The sequence below is a fragment of the Sorex fumeus genome, unplaced genomic scaffold (genome assembly GCF_029834395.1).
Source record: "Sorex fumeus unplaced genomic scaffold, SorFum_2.1 ptg000037l, whole genome shotgun sequence".
NCBI lineage: Eukaryota > Metazoa > Chordata > Mammalia > Eulipotyphla > Soricidae > Sorex > Sorex fumeus.
This window is the reverse complement of record NW_026606094.1, coordinates 29475566-29490948: the sequence shown is the minus strand read 5'-3', so window position 1 is coordinate 29490948 and position 15383 is coordinate 29475566. Positions and strand designations below refer to the sequence as shown.

Here is a 15383-nt window from a genome sequence, read left to right as displayed (position 1 = left end):
ATGGGAAAAGATATTCGCCAAATACACATCCAACAAGGGGCTGATATCAAGGATATACAAAATACTGGTTGAATTCCAAAAGAAGAAAACATCCAACCCTATCAGAAAATGGGGCGACGAAATGAACAGAATCTTCATCAAAGATGAAATTCAAATGGCTAAACATGAGAAAATGAGAAAATGCTCTACATCATTAATCATCAGGGAGATGCAGATCAAAACCACAATGAGATATTATTTCACACCACAGAGAATGGCCCACATCCAAAAGAACAAAAGCAACCGGTGCTGGCGCGGATGTGGGGAGAAAGGGACCCTCCTTCACTGCTGGTGGGAATGCCGACTGGTTCAGCCCTTCTGGAAAACAGTATGGACGATTCTCAAAAAACTAGAAATTGAGTTCCCATTTGACCCAGCAATTCCACTCCTGGGAATATACTCTGGAGAGGCAAAAAAGTATAGTCGAAGCAACATCTGCAGTTGTCTGTTCATTGCAGCACTGTTTACAATAGCTAGAATCTGGAAAAAACCTGAGTGCCCAAGAACAGATGACTGGTTAAAGAAGCTTTGGTACATCTACACAATGGAATACTATGTAGCTGTCAGAAAGGATGAGGTCATGAAATTTACATACAAGTGGTACTACATGGAAAATATCTAAGTGAAATGAGTCAGAAAGAGAGGGATAGACATAGAAACACTGCATTCATTGGGGGAACACAAACTAACAAAATAGGAGACTAACACCCAAGAATAGCCGAGATAAGTACCAGGCGGATTACTCCATGGCTTTGAGGACAGCCGCACACACTAGAGGGGAAAAGGCAGCTCAGATAGAGAAGGGAGCACCAAATAAAGGGTGTTGGGAGGTTCCTCTCAGGATGGGAAATGCGTGATGAGAGTAGACTATAGTCCGAACAAGATTGCCACTCAATATCTCTTTTGCAAACCATAGCACTCAAAAGGAGAGAGATAGCAAAAGGGAATGCCCTGCCACAGTGGTAGGGTGGGATGGGGGATGGGGGAAGGGGGGTGGGAGGGATACTGGGACTGGTGGTGGTGGAGAATGGGCACTGGTGGAGGGATGGGTACTCAATCATTGTATAACTGAAATCCAAGCACAAAAATTTGTAAGTCTACAACTGTACCTCATGGTGTTTCACTAATAAAAATTTAAGGGGAAAAAAAGACAGTAGTTGTTACGATAGTGAGGATTGGCTAGGAGGACAAAATTTTCAAATTGTGGGAGTGGAGCAGGGGTGGGGGGGGTTGGAGGGGAGAGAATATCTTTTTCAAAGTGTATCAGTACCGTCTTGTTGGAGCCTGACCAGAGTCATGAGGAAGTTCCGGGAACGCTGCCTTGCAAACAAGGCCGTGTCATAGCTGCAAACAGCTAGGAATGCTGAGTGAACTGGGTTGGGGTCAGCATGTCCCAATGCAACTGCTTGGTTATAGATTAACTGTGCCATGATTGGATGAAAGTTAAACAAATACCTTATTGGGCTATTGTGTAAGCTTACATAGATTTTGATGTGGAATAATGGGAAGTGAGATGTAAAGATTTACAAGGTGGTCTGATTTACTTCATCAGGAACTTTGTGTGTCATTAGGCTACAAAAAATTATGTACTTTAAGGTGTTCTGTTTTTATGTATTTTGATCTTATATACTCTGAGGCATGTTAAATGTTTTGATTGTTAACCCAATAAAGGGGGGCTGCAAAAGCCGATCAGTACCAAATGGCCTGAGTGAGCTTTGGCCCTCCGTGCTTCAACATTCCACATGCCTTGCTTATCTCTGTGCCCCTGACCAATCACTCGATCAAGAACTAATACCGTCTCCTAGATGTAACATCAACTTTCCATAAGTAAGCTCTGTGAGGAGTCAGTGCTTCATAATTTGTAGCATTCTCCATATAGGTTTGGCAGAATAAAGGTTAAGAATTAATGTTCTAAGTGATATAGAAACTTACTGACATGCAAAGCCATGCCACTCTATCTTGAAGTCTGAAGGAAGATTCCTTTAGAGTCTATTCTGAGCTTAAAGTAAGCTTGAAAGTCCACTTGAATTAATAGTTCCTAATTACCTTCAGCCCTGGGCTGGAGTGATAGCACAGCAGGTAGGGCGTTTTCCTTGCAAGTGGCCGACCTGGATTTGATTCCTCCCTCCCTCCCTCCCTCCCTCTCAGAGAGGCGGGCAAGCTACCAAGAGTATCCCACCCACATGGCAGAGCCTGGCAAGCTACCTGTGGCATATTCGATATGCCAAAAAAACAAAAAACAAACAAACAAAACACCCAGTAACAACAAGTCTCACTTCGTTTTCCTGGAACGGGCAACATTGGGCTATACTAGCATACAGCAGGGACAAATGGAGACGTTACTGGTGCCTGCTCAAGCAAATTGATAAACAACGGGATGACAGTGACAGACAGTAAGCCCTATCTACAAACACTCGTACAAATCAGATAATAGAAAATTAAGAGTATTTTACCATCCTAGTGTTGTAATCTTTCATGCTCAATTCATGAGACAAAATCAACTGTTTAAAAATACCACTATCGGGGGCCGGAGTGATAGCATAGCGGGTAGGGCGTTTGCCTTGCACGCAGCTGACCTGGGTTCGATCCCCGGCATCCCATATGGTCCCCCGAGCACCGCCAGGAGTAATTCCTGAGTGCAGAGCAGGAATGATCCCTGAGCATCAATGGGTGTGACCCAAAAAGCAAAAAAAAAAAAAAAAAAAAAAAAAAAGAATAAAAATACCACTATCCTTGAGATAATAGGTTTTAATATTCATGGCTATATGTATTGCCAATTTTCTAGACTCCTATACAAAGAGAGAAACAAACCGTAAAGTTGTCATAATATTTTGATGATGAAAGAACTGTGTTAGAGACATCTTATTCTTTCATGCTATGAAACTCAACAAAATTTCAAATGTTGGTGACTCTTTTTTTGGTGACTCTTTTTATTGGGTTACAATGCAGAGGTAGACTTCCCTACTTGTGGATTTGAGGCTCTGAATTTCCTGGTCCCATCCCACATGCTGAGTGCAATGCTGGAAGTACTGCTGTTTGTGATCCCTGATGTGACCGAAACCAATTATATGCAACTCCTGGTCACCATAGCAACAACGACAAGAGCAACAAAGGGAAGAAAAAAAAATTTATTCCCATACCCCTTAAATTTAACAATGAACTGAGTTAATGCTATAGTAAACACATATTACCATAGAAATATATTTATATTTATTTATATATATATACATAACTTGGATATTTAAAAAATACCGCCAACTTAAAACTGTCAGTCATAGAAAGTTTTATTTAAAACTTGGTGTTCAAACTCTCAAATACAATACATGTGGCAAAGAAACAACAGTTGACACAAAACATCTGCTACAATTCTGTCTCTAAACTGCCGTTTCTATTTTTGACAATTTCTTTCAATTTTTTACATTCATGGTATTTTTAAAGGCAGCAATGTCAACTTTTCTGTTTTGAAAACAGTTCCATTAATGTTCAGAAGTTCCTTTAAATGCCAACTTTTTCTTTTAGTATTCTACTGCTGTTCACATTAGTGACATAATATAACATTATTATTAAGTTGTGGAGAGGTATACTTACTTAATAAATCAACTTCCAACTCTAAGTTAAAATGAGTTTCAATCCAAAACAAGCATTTTACTAAATGAGTATACTAAATCAGTATACTCAGCTACTTTTCTTAAAAATATTTTCATTCTGAAATAGGCTTTTTTTTTTTTTTGGTGAGATACAATAGTTTCATTTTTTATTCCTAACAGAACTCATGCTGTACTTTTTTTTTCAAAATATATTTGATATATTCTGTGCAAAATGTTAAGTTCTGTATAGGTATGTACCTTATTATGAAAAAGTTTATAAAATATAATTCCTAAAAACAACCTCAACATTAGACAATAGTGGAAGAAGAAACAAAGCCTAATTTTTCACATGAGAAAATAAGCATGTTCTTAAAGCTCCAGTAATACATTCCTTGAATAGACTCAGAATGCACTTTGGTCATTATTAAACATATTAGAACACAGGCAAATAAAACAAAATGCTTTATGCTGTTTTCTACAGGAAGAAAATATACTATACAACTAGGCTGAACTGAGGCTGATCAGAAGGAATGGTAAGAGCAAAGGGCTATCATGACATGACATAGCTCTGTTGTTTTACACATTCCTGGTATTAAGATGTATGATTCGGGGATCAGAACTGCACCAATCAAATAAATCATATGCAATTATTTTAAATCTGCTAAAATATGGTAAAAATATAAAGATACTCATCATGATACATCTCGCACCAAGAAAATTCTAGATTGTTTCAAATAAATTTGCTTTAGAAACTAGATGCCAAGTTTAAAAAAAATTGCAAAACCACTTCATATTTTATGTCATTTCTAAAATATTCTTGATTGTACAAATATGACAAATTAATATAAAGGCCTGATGTAAGATACCACCATATTCACCCTATTTACCTAACATGCCAACACAGTGAGTCCTCATTTAGATACTTAGAAAATTAATTGTCCAGGGGCTGGGTTAAACATACAGGTTAAAAGCATCTAAAATAGCCCTTATAAAAGTGGGAAGGGAAGGGAAGGAAGAATGTACCATATTAAGTTCAGAGGGTGGAATTCACAAGCTGAAGCTAACTTTCTGAAAATTCAGATGTAGTTTTATAATTAGCAATCAGGGGAATATTTTACTGGTTCTAAACCTATTCTTAAATTCTTCATTTGAGTGTGGCATGAATCGCATACACCATAGTGTACCATGGGATGAAAATTATTTTACTTGAGTAAACAAAATGTACTGTAGTAATATCAATAGGCACTTCACTTGTGAGATGAGTATATACCTCACTCAAAAGGATACCATTTCATGCCCTAGTACACTATAACATATTCTATATAAAGATATGCATTAAAAGTAACAATTTTAAAAAGTGCACATTTTGAGCATGCACAGTTAGAGCTGTGCAAACAGCCCAGTGTTTCAAATAAATACAATTATTACTAGTTAATTTTTATCAAAATATCTTACAGTATGGTAACCATTTACAATTATTGCTCTATTAAGAGTTTTATCATCAAAGAGCACTTGTTGACCTGTTGTTTTATGTAACACCACATATACATTAATACTGAGGGTGCTTAAACTGCAGCTTAATCAGTTTAGATCCTGGCATTGTTCCGAAATAATTCAAGAGAAACCCTGACTGGATCTTGATTTACCGAAGAAGATGCTTTGTATGTTTAGCGGAGTCCAAAGCAATATTCTAAAGTCAAGGAACTTTTCTTCAGGTAAGGCAAGTTCACGGCATCGATGGAGAAATAGTGCTTAGCAATGGCTTCTAGTCTCATGAGTTATCTTCTCAATTATTTATGAGCAATTACCAGGATCTCAAGTATCTGGGTTATCAGTTTTATCACCCTTTCAACAACTAAGAACATCAATGCTTCAAAATAAAATATAAAGACTAAAATAAATGTTAAAAAAAAAAAACCAACAGTGAACAAGTCAAATAAATATAAGAATTGCACAACACAGTGTGATGTAAACACTTCAATTTCCCAGCTGAGACTCCTGAAGTCAAGTGTCAGAGACTGTTTCAGGCAGCTTAGTTGGTACTCTTATTCTGGAAAAGAGGCTACATCTTCTTTTCTCTGAATTGTCATGATTTAATCTTCCACAGCTAGTGAAGAAACAAGAGAAGCAGTGACAGTTACAGCTAGTCTTTATGCCACATTTCATTCAATTAGATCGTACAGTTAAATTTCATTCTTAAGTAAATGTAGGTTCTCCTATTCAAGTCCTTTATTCTTTTATTTTTGTGCTGGGAGGGAAGGCCTCCTAAGCAGTGCTCAGGAAGCCCCGGGCCCATTCCTAGATGTGCAGGTTCAGCACTAACAGTTCAGAGCTCAGCTTAGTGATGTACTACTGGTCAAACCCAGCAGTGCTGGGAGCCATCAGGGTATCAGTTGTTGGTGCTTCAGAGCTCAGCTTAGTGATGTGCTGCTGGCCAAACCCAGCAGTGCTGGGGGCCATCAGGGTATCAGTGTTGGTGCTTGAGTGTGGGGATTAGGGCAGGGGGGAGAGGTATGTGGTGTTAGGGCTCAAAATTTGGGTTTAGCACATGCAAGAAATAAACTCTGGCCCTCTGAGCTGTCATCCAATTCTTTTCTTTTCACAGGGGCCAAGAGAGTGAGAATGCATGCAGTGCCAGGACTCAAATTCAGGGCCTCATATATGCCAGGTACCATGGTCCACTCCCATGAGCCTGTGCCCTGTGATCTCCAAGTGCAGAGTCTGAAGTAAGCACTGAGTACTGCTGGGTGTGGCTCAAAAACAAAAACTAAAAATATTTTAAAAATACACACACCATTCTCTTAAACTAGTGTGAAATTATTTTTATAAATCATATACAATATTATCAAAGTAAGTACTTTGCTATGCAGGTAAGCTCTCCAAACAGTGCTAGGATAAAACACATATTATAAAAATGGAAGGCAGTGCTAAGAACAAGACCAAACCAAATCCAGCAAGCACATACCTTTAAATTAAATCCAAGCAAGTCACTGATGACACCAGAAACAGCTGACAGGATGACGACCTGCGTGATGTTATAAAGCAGTGGGTTCATGGTAAGCCCATATAACCTAAAAGGACTGTCTAATTCCTAAGAGAGAAAACAGAAACAACATGAGCCCACATTCCTTAAAAATACAATAAGGACTTTTAAAATCATGATTGCAAAAAAAAAAGTCATAAATTATGGAAACATATGCAACAAATAATGTATAAGTTTCAGTGTGTGTGTGTGTGTGTGTAGTTGTGTGTGTGAGGAAATAATGACTTACTTAAAAAGGACTCTGTAGGGGCTGAAGCGATAGCACAGTGGGTAGGGCGTTTGCCTTGCACGTGGCTGACCCGGGTTTGATTCCCAGCATCCCATACAGTCCCCCGAACACCACAAGGATTTAATTCCTGAGTGCATGAGCCAGCCAGAAGTAACCCCTGTGCAACACTGGGTGTGACCCAAAAAGCAAAAGCAAAAAAAGAAAAGGACTCTGTAACCTAAATTTGATACTACAAGTTCTGTCTCAAATAAATGACTAGTGAATTATTGGTATAGTACCTTAAAAGAAGTTTGAGAACTTTTTTTTTTAATTTTAAGAGTAAAAACTGAAAAACAGTAGTATCTTTACTTGTGAGAGAGGAGGGGAAAGCTCCCAAGAAGTGTGCAGGAGCCCCGAGGAACCTGCTGATGATTCTCAGCTAACTGGGCCATCAATTCAATGTGTGTTCAAGGGTCGGAGGATATGATGAAGCTCAGACCATGCAGGGCCAAGGATACCTGGGCCACCCCTGCAGTGTGAAAGGTGCCTCCACAGCTGCACCCAATATTGCTGGCAGAACCTAAATGCGCCCTATTGCCTGATCTCAAGAATCTCTCTTTTTATGGATAAATTAGAAATTTAAAAACACCAGATTTTTGGACACAGGTAGTATATAAATGGAATCTCTCCTTTGAGAAAAACACATGGATTTTTCAAACACATGGAATAATTTATTAATCAAAATAGTTGAACATAAAAAGTTTTACTTTGTGCTAGGACCTGTGTTAGGTGCTTGGGAAGTTAAGATTCAGTCCCCAGAGGCAGGACAGACAATACAGCAGGTAAGGAGCTTGCCTTGAACAAGGCCAACCTGGGTTCGATTCCTGGCATCCCCTATATTCCCCTGAGCACCAACAGGAATAATTTCTAAGTACAGAGCCAGGAGGGCCCAACCCCCAGCCACCAGCCCACCCCCAAGAAAAAGACTCAATCCCCAAACTCAAGAACCTCGCAATCTAACAAATACAAATGATGACTGCAACGTAAGAGTCCTAATAAAGGCAGTGGCCTATAAAGGAAGGTCTCCAGACACTGAAGGGGTGGAGAAGAGTAGGTATCCCACAAGACACACCAGAACAGGACCTTGAACTGCTGCAAGACAGCTTAGCATTTGTTCAAGTCCGAGTGCAAGAATTCCTAGCTTGAGTTTATACTACTGGTTCCTTGGTATGGGTCCCTCTGGACAGACTGTGGTAACCATCTGTCACTAAAGGATTTTAATTTGGGGAGGAGTCTATCAGATGTCCACACAGAAAAGACCAGATGGTTGGCAATGTGGAAGCAATGTGACCAGAAATACAAAAACCCAATTGACAGAAGTGGAGGGTCTCTGCTAATCAGAAGATATCTGAGAAGTTTCAGTTGACCCAATAAGGTCTTGGGAAGAAGAGAGAGGGGTGAGGAGAGGGAAGGAAGGAGAGAAAGAGAGAGAGAGAGAGAGAGAGAGAGAGAGAGAGAGAGAGAGAGAGAGAGAGAGAGAGATGATGATGATGATGAGTAATACATATTAATTTCCAGGTTTCTAATAAAAAAGGATTAACTTTTCGGTTTTTTTTTTTAAAAATTCTCTATGCTGATATTGAAGACAGTCTAATCTTTATAGCCTACTCTTGTCAGGCATAGTGCCTCACTGACGATATACTCAATAAATCCTTGTCAAACAAACACTCCCACCACTCTGCTGAATCCTTTGAATGTCTACTATACTGAGACAGTCTATACCCAATTAATACTTTTCAGTCAAATGAAGAATTAACCTTAACATTGAGACACAACTTCATACAATCCTCTGAATTTCTGTAAGCAAACTCTGTAAAAAAAATTCTATTTTTACAGAAACTAAGCTTTGATATAAATTTTTATAAGGCCAGAGATATAGTATAGTGGGTAAGACACCTGCCTTGCAAGTGTCTAAGCTGGGTTCAATCCCCATCATCAGATATGATCTCCTGATCATATGCCAGGAGTGATCCCTGATCAACACTGAGCGTGGCCCCAATTCATCTCCCCGCCAAATAATAAGTTTTTAGGGTTGAAGACATAGTACAGAAGGTAAGATGCCTTGTATGCAGTCAGCCCATCAGCCCAGGTTTGATCCCTAGCACCACATATGGTTCCCTGAACCCCGCCAAAAACTCCCTGAGTGCAGGTCCAGGAATAAGCCCTGAGCACTGCTGGATGTGGTTCCCCCAGAAACTTCTGTGCAAAATATAAAATGACAAATTCTCAATTTTATTCATTTTTGTAATCTTTTAAATTCTAGGAGGCATAAAATTTCACAGATGTCAATTTAAAAAAGTTAAACATCAAGACTCTAGAAACTTCTGGAGCCAGGGAGAGAGCTGAAATAGCAGAGCCCATGCTAGCATGTGGAAGGCCCTGAGCGTGGCTGCTGGGTGCTGCCCTGGGGCCTGCAGGCAACATTGGACCAATAACATGAGCACCGTCAGTTGCAGCTTCTATTTTGAAAGATCACTGAGATGTCAAATTATTATTAAGATTTCAGAAATAAATGACTTGAATTACTTTTGCAATGAGAAGTAAAATGTTTAGTGCATCACTGTGCTAAAATATAATTTGGAAAAAATTCAAATACTCACCAGAAACAAATTCAAGGTATAATCTATAATAAATGTGAGAATAAAATATGCCCAAATAAGAATAAGATATCTACATTCTATCTACTTTCTGTCTTTTTTTTTTTTTGGTGGGGGGAGGACAGAGGGTTTCCCAAGCAGAGTTCAGAGGAGGATTCAGGAGCACGTTCAGTCAGACTTGGTCCGGTCTTTGCAGATTCAGCAGTGCTGGAGATGATGCTGAAAATGAAACCCAGGGCCCTGGGAATGCCAAGCAGGCATTCCAACCCTTCAGCCATCTCCCCTTCCCTATATGCACTGTTAATTCTAGTTTTACCTTTAGCAGTTTAGTAGCCAGTTTTAAAACATTATTCACAAGTGTCAGTTCCTCTTTTTTGTTAGGTTTCTTCTCCATTTTCAAGTAGAGGTTTATCTTTTATTTAAAGAAAAAGAGTAAACAATTAAAAATACTTAAAATTATAACTAGTATTTAAAAAAAAAATTAAAAAGAACCAAAAAGCAGTTACTCCAAGGACTTCTTGGAATTTTGAGATTGTAAGTAATGTTAATAATCTCCATAACTTATTATACATTTCAAACTTTCTGCACTTCATAAAAAATTTATTTTTCAAATATAACTGAAAGATGAAGTAAAAAGGAAGCCTGATGCTGTTACTTACATAAGATATTTCAGTGCCCAAGCCAAATCAATATAAAGAATAGTAACTAGAAGAAAATAAACCATTCAGTAAGTTTGCTACTTTCCCTCCCTTCCCTTCAACTGAGCTCACATACAGGGTTACTGGTTTTCTAATTCAAACTATCCCTGATTATTCAACAAGTTCATGGTAATAAATTCCTCTGTAATTTCTATGAAAACAGGGACAAAAGTACTCAACAAATTCATACAAAAAGAAGTTTATGATCAAAAGTATTAAGCTTTATCCTCTCTACCGGAAAAATGTTATGCCCATTCAAATCTGGGTCTACTATCTAGCAAACATTAATCACTTAAAATTCTTTAATTACCACTGGTACTTCTTTCCAATCAGTGAAAATGAAGCATAAAAGTAGATTAGACTTGAAATCTGAATCACTGAGAAGCTAACTTTCTGAAAATTTCTGAAGAAAGGCTAACATCTTAACAAATTTCAAGCTTTGCTTTTAACACAATGGATTTAATCTAATAACATAGCTTCCTGAAAATCTTAGGGTAAATGAAAACATTTTAGTTTAACATTTACATTATAGACATTAATCTATAGCATAATAAACATGAATTCTCACCTGTTCAGTAAGTAATATTGAGGTATTGCTATATTTTTTACTTGTTTCTGAGCCAAGGGTAACAAATCTTAGAAGAAAAAGTGTTAATGAGATGCACCAGATTACCAGCTCCCAATTGTAGTGACAATCAAGGAAGATTTCATGTACATGAAGCAACTAAAAGTATATGAAAAAGGCAACATGAAGAACATTCCACATTAACTATGAAATATTTTAAGCACTTAAAACAATACAAATCTACTAGAATCTAAACTCAAAGGCTTCTATTCAATTTTGTCAAATCCTTCTTTCCTTCTCATCTTTCCTGACCCACCCAGCACCTCCTCAATTTTGTCAAGTCTTAATTTTTATAACTTTAATAAAGATTTTTGAAAAGCAAAATAAATATTAAAGAATTGGGGGTTGGAGTACAGAGGATAGGGTGTTTGCCTTGCACGTTGGTTGACCCGGGTTCGATTCCCAGCATCCCATTATGGTCCCCTGAGCACTGCCAAGAATAATACCTCAGTGCAAAGCCAGGAGTGACCCCTGAGCATCGCCAGGTGTGACCCATAAAGAAAAAAAAATTAGTTGGAGGTCCTATAAATTTTGGCAGCATTCCCATACTTTCACACCCATCTATAAAGACAGTAAGTTTTTTTTGTTTTTGTTTTGTTTTGGGTCACACCCAGCGATGCTCAGGGGTTACTCCTGGCTCTGCACTCAGGAATCACGCCTGGCAGTGCTCAGGGGGAACCATATGGGACGCTGGGAATCAACCTGGGCTGGCCGAGAGCAAGGCAAATGCCCTATCCACTGTGCTATCACTCTAGCCCCAAGGCATTACATTTTATGCTTATCTTTCCAATGCGAATACTTAGCTCCACCTATATTCTTAAATTATCATTTTATATTTGTTTTGCAATTTACATGTTTATCACACCATCCACAGCATTCTTCAATTTGTTTTCCACTGAACTTTGTTTTCTATTATTTATTCATGTTGATATACTTACCTCTAAATTCATTCAAACTTCAAAGAAATTTTACAAATCAGATATGCATGTATGTAGCATTGTAGTACTGTTCTCCCGTTGTTCATCGATTTGCTCAAGAGGGCACCAGTAATGTCTCCATTGTGAGACTTGTTGTTAACTGTGTTTGGCATATTAAATACACCACGGGGAGCTTGCCAGGCTCTGCCATGGGGGTGGGATACTCTTGGTTGCTCGCCAGGCTCTCCAAGAGGGATGGAGGAATCAAAACCAGGTTGGCCGTGTGCAAGGCAAATGCCCCACCCGCTGTGCTATTGCTCCAGCTCTATGTATGTATGAAATATGTATTATAAAGAGTTACATAGAGATAAAAAAATTGTATTTTACCACAGCACTGTTTGATGTATATTACTGTTTTTTTGGGGGGGGGGGTGGCATTTGTTAATTCTTTATTCAAGAGAAGTTATCTTTAGCCCAGATATTCGTATTTCATGGTTGAAGAAACAGGGCAGTGACAAACTTCCATGGAAGTCAGCCAGACAATTCTTTCATTTCCCAAATCATTTTGTACTCTGACAGATGCCAGCCCTTCTCATCTCCTCAAAAATCTTTCATGGAATCATAATTTCTATAGAAATCTGCATATACCTTCTTTCTTTGTTCAGCCACGCCAAACTTGTAGAAGGACGCGACCCTGGCAGCCACGATGAAGGTTGCAGTGATGTGGAAGCGCAGGTGCCTGGCCAGCAGACCCTGCATCTGGGGTTTCACCAACGCAGACGACATGGTGGCCCTGCTCCTCGAGCAGTATATTACTTGAAATGTCACATTACTGGCGCTGCAGCTACTATAAGCCTTGCATGTGGCCCACCCAGGTTCAATTCCCAGCATCCCATATGGTCCTCCAAGCCTGCCAGGAATCTGATCCCTGAGAGCAAGGAGTAAATCCTGAGTATCTTCAGGTATGGCCCCCAAACAAAACCAAACCAAATAAACGACTTGTCACATTACTTTTTTTACAACATAACTAAATCTTGAGGTACTTTCTTGCCCTCTAATTTTGGTCACTGAATATTCTTTTTAGGAACACCTGGCAATTAAGTAACAATGACAATTCATGGGAAAGAGTTTGAAATAATTTTTGTACTTCTAGTAATTCACAAGTTTGTTTTGGAAAATAAAGATAATCAGATGCATTACAAAACTAATTAATATATGCTCAACTAATAGCTAAGATTAACTATGAGTTATCCGAGTACTTTATTGTTGGAAAGCCTCTGAAGTTGAATATTTATATATCTGATTATCATATTCTATACAAAACAAGTTAACTCACCTGGGCACAACAGATAAATACAACTGAGATAGTCAATAAGAAAGCAGATGAAACTATCACATCAACTGAACGCTGAGGACCTCGACGCTAAAAGGAAAAAGAGGGAAACATTTTAAAATTAATTATATTTACTAACTAGTAACCAACTTCCATGCTTTCCCTTAAAGTGTTGATCATCACTGCAGGCCAATTATGAGAAAACTGCACTATTTCAAGAGAATTAAGTAATTCAAGGTTTCAATTACAGTTGTATAAATGGAATCAAAGAAAAGTAGATGGATTCAAGACATATTTTGGCAGCAGAGAATGGGGAATCAATGATAAACCAGAAGTTAGTTATACTTTCAGTATCTGATCCTGCAAACCACAATGCCAAAAAAGTGTGTATGTGTGTGTGTGTGTGAGAGAGAGAGAGAGAGAGAGAGACAGAGAGACAGAGAGACAGAGAGAGAGACAGAGAGGAATAAGAGAGAGAGAGAGAGAGAGAGAGAGAGAGAAGAAAGTACCTGAAGTGCCTGTACAGACAGAGGAAGGGTGGGGGTGGGAGGTGGTGAGAGGGAAAGTGGGGGACACTGATGCTGGAAAATGTACACTGGTGGAGAGATGGATGTTGGAACACTGTATGACTGAAACCTAATCATGAGCAGCTTTGTAAGGGTCTGTCTCACAGTGATTCAATAAAAAATAATTAAAAAAATAAAATCTGCTAAATCTAAAAAAAAGGTTTGTTACATAAAAGAGGAAAGTTTAAGTACCAATGTTTGGGGGAACAAGGGGGGTTATGTTTCTCTCACTAATGCACAAGTTCCTAAGATTAGGAATTGTCATTCCGACTACAGGAAAGCAAACTCTCAGGTTGGATCGATAGTACAGTGGGTAGGGCTCTTGACAGTTGACCTGGGTTCAATTCCTGGCACCGCATAATGGTTCCCCGAGCTCTGCCAGGAGTAATTCCTGAGAGCAAAGTCAGGAGTAACCCTGAGCATCACTGGGTAGTGTTATAAAACAAAAACAAATAAAGAACAATAACGACAACAAAATAAACTCTCATCAATAGTGAATGGTAAATGATTAACATAAAATGTGTACTGAACAAAATAACAAAGAGATTTGCAATGCCTATTAAAGTAAATGAGAGGAAATTTGGGGTGGCTTTTTACTAAGCCAAATGACAAAGATCATAGCATTCTTCCTCCCATACCAGAGGGAAAATAATGTTTGTCAATTTGTAGCAATTCTCACTGGAGCTATACTGAAATTAAGAAATTTAATTACAAAACAGTGAATTTTTAAAACATAAGAATAGATGAATAGTGCATCCTTCATGCCATTTCTTAATCATTCAAAATAAGACATCATTAAAGATCGAGGTATGTCAGAGCATATTTGTCTTTTAGTCCAATTTTATTACAACATGATTAATTTTTATGTAATAAAATTCATTACTACTTAGTGCAACAAAGAAATAATCTTCAGAATATTCTCTTAGAATTCAACTGTCTTCCATTTCCCTGAGCTTTCATGCATACCTTCTATACAGTTGTTTTTAACAATTAAGGAAATGACTTAGAAGAATGACTTCGAGTTTTAAGTTAATAAACAGAAAAAGGCCATGCCAGTGAGGTAATTTATTTGTTTAGATTAAAAAAAAAAATTCTTTTCTAAGCAGTGGGCTCCCTCTGCTGGCTTGTGATGAGCACTCTTCATAGAAACAAAATCTTTAAATTTTGGATGAGAAATTAGTGAGATTCATGAATAAAGATAACTGTAGGACAATCTGATCTCAAATCATCTACCTACAACACATGTTAGCTCTTTAGTCTTCATGATGTGTCACTATAAAGAATTGGTTACATATCTATTTTGGATTTTTGCAAATGAATTGAAAAGAACACTGAAGCATGGTTACAGAGCAGGTAAGTGCTTACATATATGACTGTATAGCTAGACATATATATACATATTGATTAAGAAGCTAGAGTTCTCATAGAGACTCTGCATGTTAAGAGTACTTTTATCACTACCATTCTACCTTAAGGTAGGAACGAAGAGAGAGCCAGATTTTTATATTCTGTACTTTCTTCAATCGGAAATGAGGAACCTCAGATTTTCGAGCCCTCCTTGCTGATGTTAAATGTCCGAAGAGTTTTGCAAACAGTAATCGCTAAAAAAGATAATTACAAAGATTATTTTTCAAGCAGACTATCACAGAAAAATAAAAATCAACAAAAAATGGATTCTTATTATTTTATTTGGTTAAGTGTTACAAAAAC

At 38.0% G+C, this 15383-nt stretch overlaps 1 protein-coding gene across 4 annotated transcripts in view; it reads right to left on the bottom strand.

The window, feature by feature from the left end:
* Window positions 1–3298: 3298 nt before the first annotated feature.
* Window positions 3299–15383, bottom strand: part of PHTF2 (putative homeodomain transcription factor 2) — a 107674-nt gene continuing 95589 nt past the window's right edge. For all 4 annotated transcript variants that reach the window (XM_056118072.1, XM_056118074.1, XM_056118073.1 and 1 more), the window contains 6 exons: window positions 15143–15274; window positions 13111–13197; window positions 10801–10956; window positions 9851–9946; window positions 6592–6717; window positions 3299–5733 (listed from right to left, as the gene is read on the bottom strand). In XM_056118072.1, coding sequence (XP_055974047.1) covers window positions 5713–5733; window positions 6592–6717; window positions 9851–9946; window positions 10801–10956; window positions 13111–13197; window positions 15143–15274 — 618 coding nt within the window. In that variant the 3' untranslated portion in view covers window positions 3299–5712. The remainder of the gene's footprint in view (window positions 5734–6591; window positions 6718–9850; window positions 9947–10800; window positions 10957–13110; window positions 13198–15142; window positions 15275–15383) is intronic.